Source organism: Lissotriton helveticus, chromosome 12, assembly GCF_964261635.1.
Source record: "Lissotriton helveticus chromosome 12, aLisHel1.1, whole genome shotgun sequence".
In the NCBI taxonomy this organism is placed as follows: Eukaryota; Metazoa; Chordata; class Amphibia; order Caudata; family Salamandridae; genus Lissotriton; species Lissotriton helveticus.
The window spans coordinates 800,825,292-800,852,060 of NC_136073.1; the positions used below are offsets into that span (position 1 = coordinate 800,825,292).

Sequence of the window (26,769 nt, forward strand, 5' to 3'; positions counted from 1 at the left end):
TCTCAGAGCAATTGCTCTAGATAAGCTGATTTCTTTAAGGAAACCGATATCTTCATTTCTAAAATGAAGGCAAGAGGATATTCAAAGGGACTGCTCAACAGAGCAAGGAAAAGGGCGTGGTATAGACCACGAGAACCACTCCTGAAAGTACAAACCTGAGATGAAAAATTGGATAAACTAATATGTTTGACCACCTTCAATACCAGAAGTCATGACATCAAAAAAGTAGTAAAAAAATACTGGAATCTGGTTGGAACCGAAATTAACTTGACAGAAGCACCCATGTTCTCCTTTAAGCATGCAAAAAATGTTAAGGACTATGTGGTCTCATCCTATTTAGAAACGCCACCTGTACCGGACATCAGACAGCAATTGGGCTTACCACTGGTGATTGGCCACCACAGATGCAGCCATTGTAAAGCATGCAAACTTACCCTGACAGGATACTCATTCACGCACCATGGAAAAACATATGACATTTCTTTCTCAATTCATGAACTGTAACAGTCAGAATGTCATTTATGCTATCAGATGCCCCTGCCAAAAGATCTACGAGGGGCAGACAACACAAAAAGTTAAAACAGGATTTTACAACATACAAGCAGAATCAAATGCAAAGTCCATGGAGTCCCATTGGTCGAACACTACTCAAGTGCGGAGTCCCATTGGTCGAACACTACTCAAGTGCGGGACACCCTGCTGATAATCTTGAATGGTGGGTCCTAGAAAGAATCACCCTACACCCTAGGGGTGGCAGCATTACCACCACCCTGAACTATAAAGAAGGTTGTTGGATCCACATCTTGGATGCTGTGAGCTGGGGTCTCAACGAACATGAAGAAACATTTAAACAGATGGGTAGGCTATAGCCTGGCACCCATAGCCCATATCGTGAAATACCCTGGTTTCTGATAATTCCCACCTCCCTATTTCATCTGGGCAGCCACAAACATGAGAATACATGTATATTAGAGGGGAATGCTATGTTATATAGCTTAATACATGAAGCTGTATGAGAATGCCACCTGTCTGCTCGTGTACTCTTCTCCGTACTAAACGCTTACACCTCATCATTAAAACTTTGATCTATCTATATGTATTAATGTACCTCCATATACCGTCTCGGTCAGTGTAAAGTTTCTGTAAAAAGTTCTTTGTATATGTTGGAATGCACGCCAATTTTAAACAATACATGTTGTGAATTTACAATATAATTTACTGGTAACATACTTAGCGACTGAATACATACTGCTAGTACATGTGTTATTAAGTTCAAGTGGACAATGATTAATTTATTAGCATATGTAAGTACACTAATTCACCCTCGCACTTCAATGTATTAAGGTCCGTATGGAGAAACTAACGAGGTGTCTGGATTCCTTGCCTGGTTTTGCATTCTCCTGATACAACGCATTGGCGATTTGGTGGTTTATATTGCAAGTACATGTTAATAAGTCCAAGTGTAAAATGAATATTTCATATAGCTATGTATGTATATTGCTTTTAACTATAAGATATAAGGTTTAATAGTGGAGATATCATCCCGTTGCCTGCACCTATACCCATGGAATCCCTGCCAGGTTTTTGCACTCGCCTCTCACAACACACTGTAGCTGCTGCACCGGTGGGCATTGAGCACTGAGGGATGTAAGCGGCCTGATGAGAAATGTCATATACTGACATTCTCTCAGTCATGCGCGCGCACAGCGGAGCAGACCTGGACGGATGAGGACGTCCTTTTCAAAATGTATCCAAGTAAGCTGGCAGACTTCCACTGCCCCCTTGCAGCGTAACCCTTGTTCTTATGAATGTGGATACCATGTAATCAAGTAAGCCGGCTGACGTTCACTGCCACTCAGCAGCGCAACCCTAATTTTTATGAGTGTGGATGTCATGTATTCATGCTCCACCGCGCTTCTTCCTGCATTTTCGTTTTCAATCACAGACAGACTTCGGGCACTAATTCTTGAACGGCTGTTATCGCACTCTGCATTACGAACCGCTCGACAGATATCCATCTAGATTGTCTCCGGTGGCATTTCTTTCTCTGTTGCACCCTGCCAAGAGCATGCCATGTATCGCTCTTAGTCTGCGTAGATGTCGAACACAGTCATCATTACGGATTCAGCTCATGGCTTGTTGCTTTGAATCCCCCTTTGTTTTTAAATAGTTGTAGACTAGAGGCACTCCAAAGGGTTTTAAAAAAAATATCTCGGAAGTCCACCACCCTCTATCTTTATACTGATTCCCCCTCACTTGTTTTGCCCCTTTAGAGATAATGATCGCATTGACAACTTCAGAGTAATTACTCCCACCGGCTGGTGAAGACCTTGTTTAAGTTTCTATTCAGGTATGTAGGCCCATCACTGGGCCTCCTCCTAAAATAATACACCTTTATTGTAATGTACTGTGGCACAGGACTCAGTACCACATCTGATAAATTCTTCGAATTAACTTCAGACCCCAACCCACAGATGTAAGTCGGAGGTGTCGGCTGATACCTCTATGAATATGGCTTCAAGTTGGATGCCCATATTTTAGGATCCCAAAGCATTGGTAAGCATGATGTCGCTAGTGCTTCTCTTGCTTGTTTCGCACCAGGTACACCCCATTCTGACCCAAATATTTATTATTCAACAGGCAGTCACTTGTTGCTTTGTCCACCCTGTCCTGATGAAGACAAGCCTCTGATGCCTAAAAAGCTGCACTATTGTTAAGGGTCGAAACATCGACGTTACACTCTCAATTAGTCCACGGAGTTTCCCAAACCTGAACATAAAATCATACCTATTGTTGGGACTTCACAAGATAAATATCCCCCTGCGTCATGTATATGTTATTTATGTCACTTTTGTACAGCACTATGTCACAGATCATCATCAGTCACTAACTGTACACTACAGTTAATTGTTTTTTCGCTGTATGTGTTTTTCTGTGTCACGGAGAGTCTTGTAATTGATTTGCCTATATAAATGCAAAGTAAAGAAAATCATTTTTTCGCATATATAAGTTGTCCTTCTACATGTGTCACCTGGTTATATGACTTAAGCATTTTCTTGTATGTATTTAATACATTGTGCAAATAATGTGAGCTTCCCGACAGAGCCACTGAGGGTTACTGGGTTACCCCATTAACTTTATTGGCGTACTTCTCAAATGGGCAGCTACAATGGCCCAGGTTACGTTGGTACCACCAACCGTTGGAAGATTTCCACTTCTCAGTGTGCCTGTTGTGGTCCCAGGCCGCTACTCTCACTGTTCGCACCAGGCGAAGGAGATGCTCGAAACGTTGGATTCATTATAAGGTACATGGTGCCCTCTCTCTCCATCTTTACCACTTCTCTTACATTCCTGTTCCCTCTTAGAGGACCTTACTTGATTCACTATTACCTTTGCACTTAAAATCCATGCTATGGGGTTTTTGGCAGTGTCTTAGGCCCCTCGGCTAATTAAGAGGTCACTCCCAGCAACAGGAGCTTCGAGGAGAGATTCCATCTTGTTTACCCTCCTTTGCTTGCCCCTGGCTCTACCGTCCCTCCCACCAGACTGACTCTCTGCAATAGGTCGTGGTGAGGAATGTACATAATTATTGCCTTCGGGCTGCATGACCCCCCCCCCCCCCCCCCCTAGACTCGCTCCCAGCAACAGGAGCCTTGGAGCAGAGCATCCATCGTATTGATCTCTTGAAATTATGCACATGCTCCCGAAAAAAAATAAACAAAATGGGATCCTCAAAGCTAGAATATATGCTAAATAAATTTTTATTTTCAAAATATGTATATGTTTTATAATATGTGGTCGACGATCCCTGGCACACATGGCAATTTTCAGTGATTCTGACTGAATCTATGACATAATATCGAAAGACACAAGATCGTTGTACAACATTATCGACACAAATATATCGACATCAAAAATATCGACATCCTATACTTATTTAAAAACATACACAAATATCGGAACATAAATATCGCACTACATAAATATCGATATCAATAATATCGACAACATATATATCGCAATATTTATTTATCGATTATTAAAAAATATAAACAACACGTTAAAAATATCGAGTGTAAAAATATTGGCAACAATAATATCGTATTTTGAGAAATATCGAACATATTTATTAATATTCTATAACACTTTTTAACATTAAAAAAATACTATAAACACTAAAATAAACATTTCACAACAAACTAAATATATCATTATTTTCACAATTAAAATAAAATACATTAATTAGCGTTAACCTTATATGGTAAATAATTACACAAACAGTTTTTCAAAAATACAAACGAACCAATAAAAACACTCCTAACATAAATTAACCAATAGATAACTAATTACTAACTCCAAAACACTATATAAACAATTAAATCCGACAAACAAACTACCTGACAAAAATAGAAGACAGGAGAGATTACTGTGGATACATTCGACAAGACCTACAAGAGCATCAAGATTCAACCTACAAATCAGAGGATTAAAAGTAAGTAACTAAAATTAACTTAAGTAAAGTAACTGCTAAAATTAAAAAATAAATAAAAAGGACAATTAACTTATACATATTTATTGTGTATTATCTCCAACCACTACAGAAAACTTCACAACTAAAGAACAGAAAAAACAACGAAGAAAACTAAAAAACAACTAACAAAGTAAGCATGTTCATATATTTCTCGAACTACATTAAATAAGTTAAGCAAAAAACATAACTGCAACCTAAAATATTTTTCTAAACATTGAACATAAATATTATTTTTTTACAGAGAAAGAAACCAAAGAAATTACAGGCCACAACTGAAAATTGGACAGATTGGACTACACCTACAAGAACATTAAAACTCAACATAAAAATCAACTAATAAAAAGTAAGTCAATAAAATGATGTGACTAAAACTAACTGCTACGAACATAAAAATTACTAACATATTTTAATAATTAATGCATATGTCCTTTTTATTTTGTAGCACCACTCCAACACACTCTACCAACAAATATCAAAGAACTGAATTCAACAAACGGAGATACAACTAACAAAGTAAGTATATCCAAAGACTTTTCAAAAAGCTAAAATAAGTAAAAGCTAAAACCTATAGCAAAACCTGTAAAAGCAACCCAAAAAAATATACCTGAACAATTAACACAAATAAATGTTTTTTTTCCCAGATAAAGAAAACCCAGAAAATACAGACCACAACTAAAAGAGTAAAGAACATCAAAATCACAGACTAAACTTCTACCAAAGGTAAGCATGCACAATATAAATGTTTATAATTCCAACTTAAAATACATATAACTATAATTAAAATAACTATAACATATATTTCTTATAGATTAAAAAAGAGCAAAATGACAGAAGGAGCAGAATTTGTTACCAGCCAAAAAGGGAAACTATTACTCTGCTACATGGGTTACACTTATACCCAAGAGAAACAATTTGGGATGAAAGTAAATTGGAAATGTTGCAAATATTACTCCAACAAATGTTATGGAAGAGCAACAACTAGAGAAGCAACTGTCCTTTACACCAGGGAACACAACCACCCACAAAATGTAACAGAAATAGAAGTCAGAACAGCATTAGAAAACATTAAAGAAGCAAGTACAGGTTCCCAAAAACCAACAAGCCTAATCTTAAAAGAACAAATTCCACAAATCCCTAAAACAACCACTACCCAAATGCCTAATATAATTTCTCTCAAAAGAACAATATCACGTACCAAAAAAACAACTACTACTACCACTCCACCTCCTAAAACATATAGCGAAATACCTTTTATAATTTACGACAATGAAAACAACGAGAAAAGACTAATAATCTTTGGTACAGCCCTAAACCTAATAAAACTCCAACAATGCCAATATTGGATGATGGACGGTACTTTTAACATCTGTCCCAGACCTTGCTACCAACTTTACACAATACATGGCTTATATCAAAACTGTAATATACCTCTACTGTATGCACTGCTTCCAAATAAAACTAATTCAACATATATGGAATTATTAAACATTATCAAACAAAAAACAAATGACTATTCCCCTGAAAAAATAATATTGGATTTTGAACAAGCAATGCTCTCTGCTATTTTAAAAATACACCCCCATACCTGTATCCAAGGCTGCTATTATCATTTTAATCAGTGTCTTTGGAGGCATTTACAAAAAACAACCCTAAGCATAGAATATGCAACAAGCTCATCTTTTGCGTATCAAATAAAAAAACTGATAGCACTAGCTTACGTTCCTGAAACAGATGTGGCCGAACACTACAACCTTTTAATAGACAACCCATTTTACAAACAAAATGAAGCAAAATTAAGCCCTCTCTTAGACTACTTTGAGGACACTTGGATAGGTAGACTCCATAGATCTGGCCACAGGAGAAATCCAACATTCTTAATACCCTGGTGGAATGTTTACAGAAGCACCTTAAATGGAGAATCTAAAACCAACAACGCAGTTGAAGGTTGGCACAATGCCTTCCTCCAATCAACAGGCAGAACTAAACCAACATTAGAACAATGTATTAAATGCCTCCAGAAAGAGCAAAGTTATCAGGAATTCAGAATGGAGCAATCCATTACTGAACTAACTCCAAAAACATCCAAACAAACAAAGCAAATGCACAAATACCTAGAGCAACAAGTAAAGCTATACCCTAGCACAACAGGCATAGAATACCTCAATATAATAGCCAAAACACTACTCTAAACTACTCTAAGCCACAAACAATTACTTTAGAAAAATGTAAAAATACAATATAATGACAATCATACATTTTATCTCGAAAATAATTAATGTATGCAATATATATTATATTATAAAATATATATACACACATTAATAATCTTTGAAATAAATAAAACAAAACAATATTCTTTAAAACATTACCCACCCACAATTAGTAACATTTAAAACACTTACCAAAGATATTCTAAATGCTGTAGAATCCATTTCCAGCAAAACAATCCAGTTTAGAAAAACAGTTACCCACAAAAAAATGAAAAAATACAACTGTCCCAAAACAGATAAATCCATTCCACGAAGGTCGTTCGAAATACCATACAAAACCCGAAAAATTTAAAAATATAGAAAAAACGCTCCAGGAAAACCGAAAATTTTGAAGAAGTGTCTAAAAACGATTAGCTAATAAAACTAACAAACACTTCTAAAAAAAAAAACGCTTCCCTCTGACATCACGAACTCCTGCAACAGAAAAACATAAAGCAAATATTCCCGCCCACATAAAATAACACATAAAGTCCTACTAAAAGTAAAACTAACATATTATTTCTATTCTTAAACTTTAAACATCGAAACACTAACTCTACACACAAGCCAATACAACACTACAAAGTACGTCAAATCAACATCCGCAAATACAACATATCATAATGGCTAATACAACAAAGTTACTTCTAACAACACTAAATACTACCAAACGACTCTCAAAATTAAATTAAAACACACTTAAAACATATAAAATAAACCTTACCTTCAGAGACGTGAAGTGTTTCCCAACTGCGAGCTGAACTTCTTCCAAATGACACAAAACGACCTAAAGCGGTTACAAAATAAACGACCCAAAACTAAATAAAAAGATAGAAATGACAAACTTATTATTTAATGTAAACAAATTATTAGTTAAGTAAATAAACCAAGGAATACTATTAAAAAAATTTTTTTTTTATTTGTATTAAATTACTTACCAAAATGTACACATTTTGTAAAATTATAAAAATAAATATTATAAAATAAATAATATTTATTATTATAATTGTAAAAATCTTGAAATGTTGTTTAAAAATGTTTACTTTTTTTATAGAAAATGTATATAAATAAAGCTGTAATACAATATTTTCTTCATTTAAAATGTTTGTTTAAAATATTAATATTAATATTTTTATATGAATATGAATAGAAAACTATTGTGTACAAACAACATGTATTTCAATATATACATTGTATATTTATTTTTCAAACAGTATTTTTTATTTACTTCTAACAATACTTATGTCTATTAAATATGTTTTCTTAGAAACAAGGAATATTTTAAAACTATTTTGAAATGTTAAATGAAAAATAACATAATTATACAAATATATAAATAAATATATTTGTAAAAAATAAAAATGTCATACTAATGTTTAATGTTATTATTTGTGATGTTAATAAAAAAATAAAAATTTTCAACAACACAAACTGTATGGAATGTTTTAATTTACATAAATAATTTTATAATGACATTTCAATTTACATTAATTTAATATTCCCACTCAAATCTACATTAATTTGTGGTAGGTGCTGTACACTAATTAAATATATTTTACTATTCCCACTCCAGTCTACATTAATTTGTGGTAGGTGCTGGCCACTAATTAAATATAATTTACTATTCCCACTCCAGTCTACAATAATTTGTGGTAGATGCTGGACACTAATTAAATATAATTATATAATTTACTATTCCCACTCCAGTCTACATTAATGTGGGGTAGGTGCTGGACACTAATTACATATAATTAACTATTCCTACTCCAGTCTACATCAATTTGGGCTAGTTGCTGGACACTAATTACATATAATTTACTATTCCCACTCCAGTCTACATTAATTTGTGGTAGTTACTGGACACTAATTACATATAATTTACTATTCCCACTCCAGTCTACATCAATTTGGGGTAGGTGGTGGACACTAATTACATATAATTTACTATTCCCACTCCAATCTACATTAATTTGGGGTAGGTGCTGGACACTAATTACATCTAATTTACTATTTCCACTCCAGTCTACATCAACTTGTGGTAGGTGCTGGACACTAATTACATATAAAATACTATTCCCACTCCAGTCTACATTAATTTGGGGTAGTTGCTTGACACTAATTACATATAATTTACTAGTCACACTCCAGTCTACATTAATTTTGGGTAGGCGCTGGGCACTAATTACATATAAATTACTATTCCCACTCTAGTCTACATTAATTTGGGGTAGGTGCTGGACACTAATTACATATAATTTACTATTCCCACTCCAGTCTACATTAATTATGGGTAAGTGCTGGACACTAATAAAATATAAATTACTATTCCCACTCAAATCTACATTAATTATGGGTAGTTGCTGGACACTAATTACATATAATTTTCTAATCCCACTCCAATGTACATTAATTTGATGTAGGTGCCTATAATATATGTTTTGATAAAAAAATAAACAAATAAACAAATAAACACTATATACAATACTACTGTATCCAATTGTTATTGTTTTAATTATTATATTTTAAAGTTAAATTTTAAATTGAGCATAATATGCAATTTACATCACTATAGATTTTTAACAAAATAACTCACTCCTTACACTCTATAAACAATTCTACTCAATCATATTTGTTAAATATCAAATACATGTTAAAAATATTATTTTAAATCTTTTACAATTTTATAAATGTTGCAACATAATTATAATTTTTACTTTAATTTGATTATTTTTTGTGAATTATTTGAAATATTTTCCCAATTTTTTTTATGTTACATTTTTTGCAAAATTTTGATTTAAATTTAGAAATTATAAATATATTTATATATTCTATTATTTTTTTTTACATTATTTCATTATATTTCCAATTTTAAAATTTTTATAATTTCATTTTTTTAAATTTTGTAAACCAAAATATACTTAATAATTAGAAATATTTATTTAATTTAATTTCTTTTTAAAAATGTAAATCTAAATTTTAATTTTTTAATTAAATATATTCAAAATATTTTTTTAATTATTTTAAAACATTTTCAAATTTAAATTAATATTTTAAATTTTGTAAAAAAAATTTACATTTGTAAATTCAGTATATATATAAAACAAAAATTATACATATTACAATAATTAATTTATCGATATTTTAACACATAATCGATATTTAACTACAACGATATTTTTACTTAGATATTTCTAATTCCGATATTCGATATTTTTGTTGTCGATATATATACTTCCGATATTTTTTACCATCGATATTTAAACATCGATATTATGTCACATCGATATTAAAATTTCGATATTATGTCTACGTGCCATTCTGACTATCACTGAAGACCCCTTCAAAGAGATTGGGACATTTTTCCAACAAGCAACAGTGCTGCCTCTGATCTTGTGGAATGAGCCTTGGACCTAACCAGGAGACTCATGTTGGTCATCTGATAGCAAACGATTAATCATGATACTATGCATCTGGCTAGCAGTACTTTTAGGATGCTAAATCAATGTGAACAGAACCATCATTTACGAAAAATTGTGTACGTTTTCATACCTTAAGTCGTATGAAGATAACACTTTTTGACTTGATTATTGACATAGCAGCCCATTCCGTCAATCTGAATGCAAGACAGTTAGGATCGTGACAACCCTAACCATAAAACATGTTGCACAGAGAAACATGACACACAAGAATGTCAATTTTGTTGTCAGGATAGCATCAGCTTTTTCTTTCACGGGTATGAATTAATATCTAGGTGGCCACTAGGCAAATCTTACTCGCAGGGATATTCCTTATAAGATATGCAGCTAATATTTTCTCTGTTGTGAAGTGAGCCTGGGACCTCCACAGAAGAGGTCTGCTAGGCTCCTGATAAACAGCAATAAATAACACAAGAGCTACCCATCAGGCTAGGATTTAATTTGCCAATGCTAGCCAAACACAAATTGACAGTTAGAGAAAAGCTGTTTAGACGTAGGTGCATTCTCAGTTTTAGGTCTCTCCTGATATCAAAGGTATGTATGTATATGCTACGATGCCAGAGAGTACAATCAGAGAGGAATGATCGCACAAGGGGAGTTTTCAGTGGATTTGTGAGGCCTTGGGGCCATAAAGGAGGAAACAGGGCAGTGAATGGACTGGCCGCGCTGAACTAGGAAGTCCTGATGTACTTAATATCTGAAGCATTCCGGACTAGTCTTATTTTAATGTGAATGTTGCACATCTCTTCGACAGTCCTACAAATATTGTTCACAATCCTAAATTGCTTACATGTTTTACCTTCCAATCTGAAATCTTCAGTTCCCTTTGTCATCTTCTCCAACTTACATTCTGAGCCCACATCCTCCTATAAATAATATAAAATGTTGGATTTCATATTTAAAAAAAAAATTAAAGTACAAATGTTTGCAATAACATTTCAAAATGGAACATTTGACTCAAGTAAATTTCACTTCCAAGGTTTCTACCGCAAATTGAATAATTCATTTCTACCAGTGTTCGGATTTAAATCAACAGGGACGCTGTTAATCAAGAGGACACTGCATTCGTGCTTTAATAATAATGACGCTTTCCCTTTACCTGGAAGCCTGAGCTGCTCCTGTGCACTCTTGTCGTCTTTTCTCCTTCTCATGATTGAACTTAGGAGGAGCGTTCAGAAACCAGAGTGCAGGGCGAATGTAAAAAGAAAGACTGATTGGATTAAGGGGAGCATAAGTTGTGCTCTTTTGCTGCTGAAACAGTTTTGTTTCCAAGACCCTGCATTTGCGTTTTCATATTCTGGACAGTCTCTTAACATTGAAATTGATACGCTGCTTCAAGTTGTTTCCTTCTTTCTTGCTTTCAAAGAATGACCCCTGCGGGTTACTTTACGTGGTAGGAGTCCGTGTCATCTTAAGGATTTTTGGGGCCATGGGCAAAACATATTTAGGGGCTCCGGTCCGGAAGAAATTTTAATTTTAATACCCATTTCATGCTAATTAAAACCTCCAAAAAGCCAAATAATATTACAATATTTATTAAACTTTACCACAGTCACACAAATAAGTTGAAAAATTTCTTTCTCTGGACACCAACGTCTTTATAATGATACATGATAGAGAGAGAGAGTCAGAGGTAGAGGTAGACAGAGAGGGAAATAGGTTTAGATAGAGAAAAGAGAGAGAAAATTCAATTTCCCAGAGGGCCATTTGGAAGGTGGGGGACCTGGGCAATTGCCCACTTTGCCTATACCTTAAAACATCTCTCCAGCGAGTGGGACCAAAGAAAATTGAGAAACTCTGATTTGCACATTTGGAACATAAGTTATGCACTTACTGCCGTAGTGGCTGCAATGTACCACTTTACTTCGATTTTGTTACAGGATCTTGTAGAAGTAGTAACAAGTTTGAACCTTTTGGGATCAATGTATTATGTTTTTCATGCTCTATTCGTTAAAGAGAAGATCAAGGCACTTGCTGGAGATACACTTCATCTAGTATAGGGATAGCCTCCTGTGTCTTAAAGCAGGACATGTGATACCATTGCTGAAAAAACCCAACTAATATCCTTGATCTTCCTGGAAACTAGAGAATGATCTCTACCCTGTCATCCCTAGATAAAAAAGTTGAGACAGTTTGCACTGGTCAGGTTCAGGTATATATCTGTATGAAAATTCCCTCCATTCTGAATACCAATCCGGAATCGGTTCATGGGGAGACGGGGACACCTGTATTGATTGTAAGGAGTAGCTGTTGAAGTTGTAAGATAAGAGTTGTTCTGCTGTTTTCTTCGTCTTGGCGCTATCATCTGCCTTAAATACATCAGGCCACAGTTGCTACACAACTGGCTGGATCAAGTTTTGGGGGCTCTAGGTGACACATCATACTACATCAACACGGTTTACTGATCACCAATCTAGCAGCAACTGTACGTTGAGCTGCTCTGGCCCGTGTTAAGTGATACAAACCATACAACCTTTTGACGTTCCTCTGTCATGTTCTTTCAGCATTATAACCACAATAGTAACAACAATATGCAAGATGTAACACATCTGCCTTTCTTACAAACCAACAAAAAAGATAAAACTATGAAAAGAACATGGTATATACAATAGCAAACAAATGTACCAGATTGGTTTTAGGCAGGGACTGGTTAATGTTAAGTGTAAAAGTTACATTTCCACACGTGTGAAACTAACATAATCAACTACTATGCCCCAACACTTAGTCCTTGAATCTTGAATGAGCATGGCGTTTTCTCTTTTCACTCCAGCTTTTCCTCTTCATTCATACCCTAACTTCCAAATCTTCATTCGTCCGTGCTTTCACTTTTAACTCTTGCCTAACCTTGTAAGGGTTGCATCAGGTAAACTTTAGAACATTCCACCTGCCACCGTTCTTCATTACAACGGGGTTATCAAAAACCTTTATCACCCTTTTTGGCTCTAACTACTTCAAACCATGTTTCATTTCACCACATCTAAATATATACACACGGTCTTTTTCCTTGAACCTCCCTGACTAGCAGACTGTTCGCAAATGCTTCTGCACACAATGTTTCTCTGCTTGGTACTGAACCTGTCCACGATAAATTCCATGTTACGCCATTTCGATCATTACTTCTTTATCCAGCATAGACTTACGTTTGTACATGTAATCCTTCCCCCATAACAATAAAAAATAAACACACACTTGTTTTGGAATTCGGGATGGTCCCATTGATCTACATCTATTTTATTTCACCTCTCCACTCCAACCCACTCTGCATGACCAATTCCCAAATGAATCTTTCCACCTCTTCAGGCCATCTTTCTCTTGAAATAATAGTTACCATAAGTTCCTTTACAGTTTTTGCCTTAATCTCATTAACAAACTCTACCTTGGGCCAGAATAATCAATAATTAAAAAGTGGTATATCTCTGATGATCCCCTTCCTGAGAATGGACCACAAATATCTACTCAAACCCTTTGCCAGTTGGGAAAAACTGGTGTTTCTTTAGCTTTAAGATACTCTACGCTATTGGTAAAAGGTAGGCAATTTATGATCTCTCATCGGCCTTTCCATTCCTGGCCATGAAAAGTAAAAAAAAAAATCTTTTTATTGCATTTCCAAAATAATCAGCAATACTACCATGCAAAGTAGCTTCCTTATCAAACCAACCAGAAACAAGTTGTGTCTTTAAGCCAGTGTACAATTTTCGGCATTTGTGTTCCTTCCCATGTTATAGCAATTCTACGTTTGGCCATTAGCAAGGCAATGCGTATAAATTTACCCAGGACCCCTTTCACATGTGGAACATAACGTAGAAGACATACCAGCGGTGTACATTGTAATTCTGACCCAGACATGTCCTATATACTCTGCACCATCTTCCTCCAGTAGCACACCACCCTCTCACAGTCCCAAGCAAGATGCATAAAATCAGCTTCCGATTGGCCACACCGTCTACATCTACTAGAATCCCGCAAGCCATAGCAGTGTAACCGAAGGGGCGTGTGATATGTCTGATGTAAATATTTAAAATGTATGATGCAGAGATTTCTGTTAGGGGTAAGCTTACTTGTGAGACTGCAGACATGTTCCCATTCCACTAGTCTCAAGGGAGGATATGAGGGGGTCAATTTGTCATTCCAACGATTAAGGCTCCTATCTGACCCACTCATTTTCTCAGCTCGTATTGCCCGGCATAGATTAGTTATTAACCTTTTTCGTGTGGGAGTAGTCAATAATAACTGTAGGGATTGTTGAACTGGAGGCTCGCCCGGGTATGTATCATAATGTGATTTAATAGCGTGCCTCAATCTGTGAACAGCGAACTGAAAGAGCAGTGTAGGGTTAGTAATATACTGTAGAGCTTCAGGGGTGAGTAAAGTGCCATCCGGATAAAGGTCCTGCATGGCTCTCATTCCCGCCTCCCTAAACATTTGCATTGGGCCAGCCTCCTGTGTCACCGATAACGCCACATGATGTGCCAGGGGCATCACTGGGTCACATATAGGTACTTTGTTGGCGAGCTGCCCTATAGACTGCCACGCTGCTATTGTAGTATCTATTGTATTTATTTCCGTTTTTGGGGTACCTCGCCGTGTGTGAGTGATGAGACTATGTAGGTGGGTCGGAGAGGCATCGCAATCTTCCGCCGCCACATGTGGAGTGTAGGCATGGATTAGTTACTTACCTGTAATCCTAGTTCTCATCCAGGGGTATACGCATCAAAGTCATAATCTATGAATAATCCCCGCCCATGTGCAGGATCCCGGAGCATATAGAAAATACATATAAATATATATGTGTATATATATGTGAAAATATACATTTGCAGCCTAAACATCTCACAACTGGCATAACTGCCGCAAAATTACAGGAATTAGCATAAACACAGTAGTACTCTCACAACCCCTAAGGAAGAGAAAGAGAGCAGTAAACATTTGCACACAACAATGCTTTATTGCCATAGGAAAAACCTGTAATTGCAGGCATTTGCCAGTAGGCTGCAGTAGAGTATAAAGAAACAAACAAAAACTGACACCTTGCCTTTAAGGCATTAGAGTAGGGGTACCGTGCCTTTAAGACATGAAGGCGACCCCCTGCTCCCATGGTGCACCACAGGTGGCAGTTGGGTCAGTTCTTTTTGGAGGTGCATAACACCTGAGTAGATCCTTAGTAACATATCATAACTTTAAGAACATGCTCGTCCGAGGAGGTGGGTGGGAGCTTATGACTTTGATGAGTATACCCCTGGATGAGAACTAGGATTACAGGTAAGTAACTAATCCTTCTCATCCGTGGGATACTCATCAATAGTCATAATCTATAAAAAGAATAGCAAGCTCATACCCAAAGCCTCGCGGATGAGCAAAGTCTATACAGAGACATTGAAAATGTGCCCATTTTACATACAACTTTATGCAAATAGATTCCTCAAAAAGGCCTGTTCCACTTGGGCATCGGCCTGTGCATCTAAATCTAGGCAATAATGGCGTGTAAAGGTATGCACAGACCGCCATGTAGCCACCTTTCAAATTTCAGAAATGGGGACATTACGAAGGAGAGCAGTAGTAGAAGCTTTCCGTCTTGTAGAATGCGCATGAGGTCTACCCTGCAAAGCTTTGTTAGCTAGATGATAAGACAGAGCTATACAGGAGACTATCCTGCGAGAAATGGATCTTTTTTGAGGCTGACAGACCGGTATTAGTGTTTCCATAATTAACAAAAAGCCAGTCAGACTACCTAAGAGGCAGGGTTTTAGCCAGGTAAAACTTCAGAACACTCCGGAGATCTACAGAGTGTAAAGACCTCTTCGGGGGAGTGGTAGGTTGAGGAAAAAAAGTAGGCAGGGTGATAGACTGGTTGACATGAAAGTCTGAGACTACCTTAGGTAGAAAACCTGGGTGTGTCCTCAGTACTACTCTGTTGGCGTGAAACACTGTGTACGGTTCCTTACAACACAGGGCCTGGATTTCGCTAACTCTGCGGGCAGAGGTAATTGCCACTAAAAAGGCAGCCTTCCAGGTCAAGTGCTGCAAAGTAGCCTTATTTATCGGCTCGAAAGGAGCACCCATCATCTTAGTGAGTACGATGTTCAACTCCCAGGGAGGAGAGGGGGACCTCACTGGAGGAAACACTTTCTTAAGCCCCTCTAAGAAATCTTTAAACACAGGCATAAGGAAGAAAGATGCCTGGGAAGGTGACTTCCTATAAGCCGTGATAGCCGCTAAATGGACCCTGATGGAGGGGTACTTGAGGCCTGACCTTGCCAAATGTAACAGATAGGGCAGAATAACCTGTTCCTGACCTTTAATAGGGTCAAGAGAGTAGTCAAGACACCATAAGAAGAACCTCTTCCACTTGAAGGCATAGGACTTCCTAGTAGAAGGTCTCTTGGCTTCTTTGAGAATGGTCATGCAGTCTGCTGGGAGATCTAAATGTCCATACTGTATGACCTCAGGAGCCATGCCGTCAAGCGAAGGGAAGGAAGGTTGAGATGAAACACCTTCCCCTGGTCCTTGGTCAACAAGTCTGGACGGCAAGGAAGTCGCCGGTGCGGGACTTCCGACAGCTGGAGGAGATCCGGGTACCACCACTGCGTGGCCACTCCGGCGCTATCAGGGTCATCCTGGTGTTGGTCCTGTAGAACTTCTGAATCACCGCCGGGATCAGAGGCAGGGGAGGAAAGGCGTACAGTAATGTCTGCGACCAGTCGATCAAAAGTGCATTCCCCCCGTGAGCCTCTTTGGAGGAACCTGGATGCGAAGACGGGGCATTTTGTATTTGCGGCGTCTGCGAACAAGTCTATGTCTGGTACGCCCCATAGACAAAAGATCTCCTGCGCGACTTCTTCGTTGAGCACCCAGTCGTGCGCTTCTACGAAGTCTCTGCTTAGGCAGTCTGCTTGGACATTTTGTATTCCTGGCAGATGGACTGCCACAATGGATAGGCCTCTTGCCAGTAGCCAGTGCCAGATGAATTGCGCTTCCAGGGATAGCACTCTTGACCTGGTACCTCCCTGTTTGTTCAGATAGAACATTGTTGTCGTGTTGTCCGTCTGAACTTGGATGTAGTTGGTGCGCAGTGACGGATACAGGGATTTCAGAGCCAGATGAACGGCTCGAAGCTCGAGGAAGTTGATGTGGTAGCCTCGCTCTCCCTCAGACCAAAGGCCTTGAACCTGAAGTTGGTCCATGTGAGCACCCCAGCTTTGAAGAGAGGCATCCGTAATCACTGACTGCGACGGAGGAGGAAGATGGAATGGAAGCCCCCGGAGAAGGTTGGAGCGTTTCAGCCACCATTTGATCGAGATTTGGCACCTTGTGGAAGAAAGACACGGTCCTCCCAGTGACCTGACCTCTGAGACCATTGGTCCTCTAAAGCCTGCTGCAGAGGCCTCATGTGAAGGCGTGCATTGGGCACGGTGTAGATGCAAAAGGCCATCGATCCTAGGAGAGAGGACACTTGCCGAGCTGTGGAACTGTGACTGTCCAGTAGAAGATGACACTTCAGAAGCATGGATGACAGTCTCTCCTCCAAAGGACACACGCTTGCTTGAGCGGAGTCCAGGGAAGCGCCCAGGTAATGAATCCGTTGGGAAGGATTGAGCACTGATTTCTTGAAGTTGACCTGCAACCCCAATGAGTTCATCAGGTTGAGACAGAAGGAAAGATGGTCTTGAAGCAGAGCCGGAGAGGAGCTTTTCAGCAGCCAATCGTCTAGATAAGGATAGACGAAGATCTTCCTTTTGGGAAGAAAAGCAGCCACTACCGCCATGCATTTTGAGAATGTCCTTGGCACTGATTTGAGGCCAAACGGGAGCACTCGATACTGGTAGTGCTGGCGTCCAATCTGAAACCTGAGAAACATTCTGTGCTTTACTGAGACAGGTATGTGGAAGTAAGCGTCCTGCATGTCGATGGCACACATCCAGTCCCCCATATGGAGATGGGGAAAGATCTGATGCAGGGCTAGCATGCAGAACTTTTCTTTCTGGATGAACTTGTTTAGTAGTCATAGGTCTAGAATCGGCCTGTATTCTTTGACTTCTCCTCTTTTTTGGACTAGAAAGTAATGGGAGAACACTCCTTGCTTCATTTGCATGGAAGGCACTCTCTCTTTGGCTTTCTTCTTGAGGAGGGTAGAGACTTCGTCCTGCAGCAACTGACTGTGGAAACGGGGAAGTAGCTTTGTTTGAGGAAAAACTTGCAGAGGAGGTGACTTGAACCTCAGCAAGTAACCATGCTGCACAATACTGAGCACCCATCTGTCCTTTGTTATGGCTCTCCACTCTTCCAGATGATGTGACACACTCCCTCCCACCGGAGTGGCGAACAGTTGCGGAGGAAGCAACAGCTCAGGGTTTGGGAGGCTGTTTGGAGGCAGACTGCTGCTTGTTATTATTGTTGCCTCTGCCTCTGCCAGGACGTCTTTGCTGAAACTGGGTTTTCTGTTGAGACTGGGAAGACCATTGAGGGGTTTGAACCCTCTGCTGGTAAGAACGCTTATCCCCTTGACGAAAGCGCTTTTTAAATTCCTTGCGCTTCTCCAAGCCCACAGCCTTCGCAGTGTCCATTTCGGATTTCATTTTGGTCATTTCATCATCGGCGTGTGGACCAAAAAGAGAAGAACCACTGAAAGGGAGATTCAAAATCTTTTTCTGGGCATCCGATTTCAGGCCCGTGAGGCGGAGCCACGCCGAACGACGAGAGCAGATTCCATGGGAGTAGCCATGGTCCGCAAGGTCAGAGGCGTTTGCAGCGGCACTGATGACCTGGTTGGCTACAAGTCCTTCCTCCTGTAGGATTTCGACAAAATCCTGTCTATCTTCTTTTGGGAGCTTCTCTGTGAAGCGAGTAAGGGAGTCCCAGAGGGACCTGTCGTACCTCCCCAGTAGAGCAGAAGCACTGGCCACCTTCATATAAGAAGCAGAGGTGCTGCATACCTTTCTGCCAAAAGAATCCATCACTTTGCTGTCCTTCTCTGGGGGCACCGAAGAAGAAGTAGAGGCTGAATGAGACTTCATGGCAGCCGCCACGATCACTGAATCAGCCGGGGGGTCAGATCTGAGGAATAAGGGGTCCTCTGCGGGAGCCTTATACTTCTTGGCAAGTCTTGATGGAACAGAACCTACCACTGCAGGCATGAGGAAGGTCGCCATCGCAGGTTCAAGGAAGCCGGGAACCAGAGGCAACAGCGGTCTAGGCGCTGTGCGATGATGAAGTGTGTCGAAAATCATAAATGTTGGGACCACAGGAGTATGCAACGAGATGTTCAATTTCTTTGCTCCCCTACCCAGCACATCTGTAAAGGTTGCAATGTCATCAATAGGCGAGACTCTTGACGGAGGAGTAGAGGAGAAGGTCGGAGAGTAGTCCCGGACCGTCGACCTCGTGGAATAGGACCAAGTCGGAGACCTGGTGCGTCCTCTGTGATGAGACCTGTCTCGATGGCTGTGCCGACCCCTGGATCTAGACCGATGTCTAGAATGAGATCTCGGTTTGGGAGAACGTCTTGGCTTAGCAGGCGTCCTGGGCCTTACCGGAGAGCGTAATCTGTTGGGAGATCTCGGTCGTGGTGTAGGGCTTGGCCTTGGTGGAGGAGTCTTCGCAGGCCTGACCGGAGTACTTGTCCTCGGAGCAGTACGTGCGGGAATAATCCGTAGATCTGGGGGACGCTTCTGGCGAGATCTCCACGATATTCAATCCAGGAGATGAAGATCTGTCCCCTGATGACTTGGAGCCAGGGGACTGCACAATCACAGCTACCTGTTCCCTCGACGTCGAGAGACGAAGAAGACGTCTGTGTGACCAATGGCGTCGAACGAGGTGTTCTCGGCGCCGATCGTCCATGCCCCAGCGACCTCGACTGCGATCTTCGGCGTCGAGTCGGTGACCTTGACGTCGAGTGGAAGGTGAACCCATCATGTCGTCCCCTCGACGTCGATCTTCCTCGACGTCGTGTCGACGGCGACCTTCGACGTCGTGACGAAGGAGATTGCTCTCGACGTCGTCTTGTAGTGGACCTCCTCGACGTCGAGTGGTGGGATCTAGACGATCCTCTCGACGGCGGCACGCCAGCCAGCGGCAATGAGGGAGCCATCATGACTCTCGAAGCTGACCCCATCCGGGGTGGCGGAGAGTGTCTCGAGGTCGACGGAGACTTTGAAACAGCAGCAGCCACAGACTTCGAGCCCGAAGTGTGGCGTCTCAACGTCGACTTACTTGGCTGCGACGGAGATCTTCGACGTCCTGATGGTGATCCAGAAGAGTGCCTGGGTCTCTTCGACGGCGACTTCGACGTAGTTTTTCTTCCTTCCTTCCTTCCTTTTTCTGGAGGCAGGAGATGTAGAACGTCGCCGTTTTTGAGGATGCTTGCTTGAAGAAGACGGTCAGGGGCCTCCATCTCCAAGAGAGCATGAAGTCTGATGCGCTCTCTATTGCGAAGAGTTCTCCTAGGGAACTTCTGACAGTGATGGCACTGGTCAGGGTCGTGTGAAGCTGGAAGGCACACAATGCACACAGAGTGTGGGTCAGCTAGAGCCAACTTCTTGTCACAAGAAGGACATTTTCGGAAAAGAGGAGGCATTCTGACAGGAATTTTTTTGTGAACCACCACAAAAAATAAAGCAGAAGCCTTAACAAACCAAAAATTTAGAATTTCTGAGAAAACCTCACAAAAAACAATAATTTCAGTCAAAAACTGAAGAGCTCAAGCTCCAGGATCCTCAGAGAAGGAGCCGGAAAAAAGAACTGACCCAACTGCCACCTGTGGTGCACCATGGGAGCAGGGGGTCGCCTTCAGGTCGTAAAGGCACGGTACCCCTACTCTAATGCCTTAAAGGCAAGGTGTCAGTTTTTCTTTGTTTCTTTATACTCTACTGCAGCCTATGGTAATAAAGCATTGTTGTGTGCAAATGTTTACTGCTCTCTTTCTCTTCCTTAGGGGTTGTGAGAGTACTACTGTGTTTATGCTAATTTCTGTAATTTTGCGGCGGTTATGCCAGTTGTGAGATGTTTAGGCTGCAAATATATGTTTTCACATATATATACATATATATTTATATGTATTTTCTATATGCTCCGGGATCCCGCACATGGGCGGGGATTATTCATAGATTATGACTATTGATGAGTATCCCCTGGATGAAAAGTGGATTAAACCAGAAATATGCTTATTGTGCTTGAGCACTTAAATAGTAGATATAGGGGTCCAGTGTACTGAATCCCCCTCTGGCATAGTCATACGGGAGGGTAGTCCTACCCACCCGGGCATGTTTACCTCCCCAAATTAATCGAAGCAATGACGTTCGCACAGCATTAAAAAAAACCTGTGTCAGTTTTATTGGAATGTTGGAAAAGAGATATAGAAAATGCGGTAATACCACCATTTTTATAATTGCCATGCGGTCCGCTAAGGACAACGGCAATGCCATCCATTTATCAATTTGTTGGTCCAATGAAACACATGCTCGCCCATAGTTTTCCCTTATAACAACGTCGGGGTCCCGATGAATCCAGACCCCTAGGTATTTGACCGGATCTGCGGTCCAAACTATCGGATATTCCATAGGTGGTGGAGGGGTGGCTGCCGTCAGAGGGATGATAATTGACTTATCCCAGTTAATATTAAGGCCAGAGAGCAGTCCAAATCGGATGTATTCTCTTAACACCTGCGCCAAATACCGAGCGGGTTCTCTAATAAAAAGCACCATGTCATCGGCATAAAGAGATATACCAACTGGACGGTGATTAAAATTCAGAGCCGTTTCTCTGTGTCTTTGACATATCACACATGCTAGAGGCTCAATTGCAATAGCGAACAACAGTGGCGATAGAGAGCAACTCTGACGTGAACCGTCATATTCCCAAACTAACTCATGAATACGTGAAAGCGTGTCAGGGGATGGGTTATCTGTGTAGGCACTCTCTAGGGTTTGCAGCGTGGTCCCTTTCGTGGTGAGGTGGGCTCTAATATATTTCAGAATACTGGCTGTAGTGCTAATGCAGACACCCCGAATTGTCACCTTAAATGCCTCCCATAGTGTGGCAGCACTGTCAACCGTTCCTTTATTAACCTCAAAGTAGTGTTCTATTGCCCTGAGAATGGTGTCATTATAAATGGGTCCCAGCAAAGCTTCTGAACGAAAACGCCATGTGAATGAACAATGAATTATGGTGGGAATATGAAGTACCAGTTGCGCTGGATTGTGGTTGGAAAAAGTACGTGGATAAGTAGTGATAGCAGTCACCCATTCGGTAGCGCCCTCACTCAGGAGGCAATAATCTAAACTAGACCAGCTATTATGCGCTGGCGTGGCATGTGTTCCATCATTCGCTGTGGCATTACGCAGCCTCCAAACGTACACCAACTCAAATTCCAGCATGGCATGATTAATACTTTGGGCCATTTTGGGCCACTTTAGGCGTGCAAATGCTTTGTGAGTTAGATTTGTCCAGAATGGGATCCAAATATGTATTAAGACCCCCCACACAGTGGCAGTCTCGGGCCATTCTCTCAGTATATTATACATTCGCTGAAACACTTCTGGCTCATCTGCTATAGGACCATACATATTTATGAGAGTGATTAATGAGTTCCCTAATTTACCCTGAACCATAGCGCAGCGACCCTCTTCATCTATGTGAGTCTTGAGTGGTGTAAACGAGATGCCCTTCCTAATCAATATGAGAACCCCCCTAGCATAAGAGGAGTATGATGAGGCTAGCTTGAACCCAGCCCATTTAAATGCAATTTTCGCTTCGGTAGTCTTGGTCATGTGCGTTTCTTGCAAAAAGGCAGTTTGAGTGCCATGTCGGATCGGGTATGCAAAGACGTGGCAGATTTTCTTCGGAGAGTTCAGCCCTCTAATGTTCCACGTTAGATATCTGTGGCCTTCACCCATTGGTCGCTCTAGTGCTTTTCATCCCATATGAATCAAGCAGCTGGCAGTCATAGTATACTACATTAAAAATGCAATCTCCATTCCTGGTGTCAACACAATCACAATGAACAATCCTCTTGATTACTACATCTAAGCATTGGCTAACTTCAAATGCTTTGAACCCTTCTGCCCACAACCCTCCCACTACAACCTCCCAATTAGGTCAAGAATACAAGCCCCCACCCTCCCAAAATTCACCCCAAACCCAATTTGAAAATTCAGACTAATGGGGGATCACCCTCTGGGGGGAAGGAACGACAGGAAACACCTACCAAGCGGCAGGGTGGCCAGGCTGCTTTAACAAGAAACCCACACCAGCTCTTTGATTTTGATAGAGTAAATGTACCAAAGCCCTAACTGTAACATAGATATAATATACTATCGACATATTTCTGTTACCACATCGACGCGACTAATCAGCGGGCTCCCATTTAGTGATATATTCTATTGTGTCCATGTATACAGTTATGTGGATAAGCGACAACATAGCAAAAAAAAGGGGGTGATGGACGGAGTGTTGAACATTGCAAGCACTCACCCCCAGTCAACAGATCTGGGTTTAATCCATCATCATTCTTTAGCTCACTCCACCACCCTAGTTCAGACATGGCCATATGCAAATCAGTCTGACCCTGTGCCTCATGGGAACAGTCCAGTCCGAACTGCCAAGCCATGTCTTCCCTGGACCGGAAAGAAGCATCCTGGGACCGGTTTCTGGCTAATCAGCCGTCATCAGCTAGACTAGCTTGAATCCAGTGGCAAAGTGAGCAAGGGACCCACGTCTGGGCATACCCTGCCAACCTAGGGCGAACAAAGCAAAACCAAAGGGGATGATGGACGGAGTGTTCAACATTGCAAGCACTCACCCGCAGTCAACAGATCTGGGTTTAATCCATCATCATTCTTTAGCTCACTCCACCACCCCAGTTCAGACATGGCCATATGCAAATCAGTCTGACCCTGTGCCTCATGGGAAAAGTCCAGTCCGAACTGCCAAGCCATGTCTTCCCTGGACCGGAAACAAGCATCCTGGGACCGATTTCTGGCTAATCAGCCGTCATCAGCCAGGCTAGCTTGAATCTAGCAACAACATAAGCCATCAAAATAATCAGCTGGTAGTCAGTATCACTAAGAGTCGGAGACATCGTTGAACTTTTTGAAGTGACCTGAGGAGTTTGCGAGGACATATGTGTTTCGTGAATTTCAGAGCCAACTTGGAGTCTGTAAAGAAGTGTGCTTGTCCATCATGAGTGATTTTCAATTTGGCAGGGTATAACATTGCATAGGGAACAGAGGCAGACTGTAAAAGCCTTTTTACTGGCACAAATTCCTTACGTGCAGCCTGTACTACTAGGGTATAATCCGGGAAGACGGACAGATTGTTACCCAAATGAGTGATGGGGCTCTTGGCCCTTGCCTCTCGGAGGATAGCGTCCCTCTCTGCATAATTGAGGAGGCGTGCAATGATCGGGCGCGGTGGCGCACCCGGTACCGGTCTGGGTCCAAGCGACCGGTGAGCCCTCTCCACGATCATGACCAGGGAAAGCACCAAACCAAACAGCTCACGCAACAGATTTTCAATGAAGGGCTTCATCTTCGAGATGGCTATCAATTCCAGAAGGCCAAGTATTCGAAGGTTGTTCCGTCGGGAACTGGCTTCCAAATCTTCATTTTTCGCCCTTATGACCTCCAGCACCTTCTCCATACTGAGGATCTGCGTCCTAGATTCAGCTTGAGAATCCTGGGTATCAGACAGCCTGTTCTCCAGCACGTGAAGCCGGGTTTCATGGATATCCACCTTTTTAGGGCTCGTGGCGTTAACCGCGCGAAGCGCGGTCTCGCCAGAGACTCTATTGTCAGCGAGTCTGCTTTTTAGGAGAGGGATTCAGAAAAGGGGGTGGTGATGAACAGAGTGTCTGAATTAAGCAGACCACTCTTACCCAGTTCAAAGATCAGGGCTTGATCCATCACCGTTATTTAGCTCACTGCCCCATCCCAGCTCAGAACCTGGCTATATGCAAATTAGTCTGTCCCTGGCCCAGTGCATCATGGGAACAGGGCAGACCAAACTACCAAGCCAATTCTTCACCAGAAAGGAGGCAAGCTTCCGGGGACCGGTTTCTGGCATTACAGCCGTCGTCGGCCCGGCTTGCTTGAATCCTGATGGAGCAGTGAGCAAGGGACTCATGTCCGAGTATACCCTGCCACACCTATAGTGGCCAAAAACGATTCAGAAAAGGGGGTGGTGATGAACAGAGTGTCTGAATTAAGCAGACCACGCTTACCCAGTCCAAAGATCAGGGCTTGATCCATCACCGTTATTTAGCTCACTGCCCCATCCCAGCTCAGAACCTGGCTATATGCAAATTAGTCTGTCCCTGGCCCAGTGCATCATGGGAACAGGGCAGACCAAACTACCAAGCCAATTCTTCACCAGAAAGGAGGCAAGCTTCCGGGGACCGGTTTCTGGCATTACAGCCGTCGTCGGCCCGGCTTGCTTGAATCCTGATGGAGCAGTGAGCAAGGGACTCATGTCCGAGTATACCCTGCCACACCTATAGTGGCCAAAAACGATTCAGAAAAGGGGGTGGTGATGAACAGAGTGTCTGAATTAAGCAGACCACGCTTACCCAGTCCAAAGATCAGGGCTTGATCCATCACCGTTATTTAGCTCACTGCCCCATCCCAGCTCAGAACCTGGCTATATGCAAATTAGTCTGTCCCTGGCCCAGTGCATCATGGGAACAGGGCTGACCAAACTACCAAGCCAATTCTTACACTGGGAAGGAAACAAGCTTCCGGGGACCGGTTTCTGGCATTTCAGCCGTCGTCTGGGTGAGAGTATTCTGCTTAATTCAGAAACTCTGAATTCAGAAAATACTGATCTCTTGACTGGGTGAGAGTATTCTGCTTAATTCAGAAACTCTGTCCATCACCACCCCTTGTTGTTAAATATTTTGTCCACCCTAAGCGTGGAAGGGTATACTCAGATGTGAGTCCCTTGCTCATTGCACCATCAGGATTCAAGCAAGCCGGGCCGACGACGGCTGAAATGCCAGAAAGGACTCTTCTCCCGCAGATTAAGAAAGAACAATTCAGACCTCGCCTAAGCCTTATTTGGTTGGCACCCCCGTAATATTCAAATCCTATCGTTTAAACCCAGGCCGCTGTCTGCTGCCGGCGGATAATATATACGGAGATGTCGTCTGCATGCAGCGTCCCTTGCTGCTCCGGTAATCCGACCAACGATCCATTTATCTCCACATTTCCCCATTATCATTTGAGCCGCAAACGCCACATAAATAGCAAACAGCAAAAGGTGACTCTCCGCCCGCTTGCCTGGTGTCTCGAGCTGCGCCGCAATCATCAGTAATGTCCCTGTTTATATAGATATATAAAGAAAGAGGGAGGCCTCCTTTTGGATATGGGACAAGGAGAGAGTACTGAAAGAACTAGGACAGGTCCCAGAAATTCACTCGTGTGTGGTCAACCCCATAGTGTGTATGCCGTATATCTCAAATAGCTGCACAAACATAGAACAAATCCTTTTTCAATCTAAGGGCCAAAAACAATAACAATAATCA

The 26,769-nt window shown here is 41.2% G+C and overlaps 1 protein-coding gene across 9 annotated transcripts in view; it reads right to left on the reverse strand.

The window, feature by feature from the left end:
• HORMAD1 (HORMA domain containing 1) overlaps positions 1 to 26,769 on the reverse strand; it is a 920,105-nt gene that overhangs the window by 274,218 nt on the left and 619,118 nt on the right. For all 9 annotated transcript variants that reach the window (XM_078670957.1, XM_078670959.1, XM_078670964.1 and 6 more), the window contains one exon: positions 11,056 to 11,122. In XM_078670957.1, coding sequence (XP_078527083.1) covers positions 11,056 to 11,122 — 67 coding nt within the window. The remainder of the gene's footprint in view (positions 1 to 11,055; positions 11,123 to 26,769) is intronic.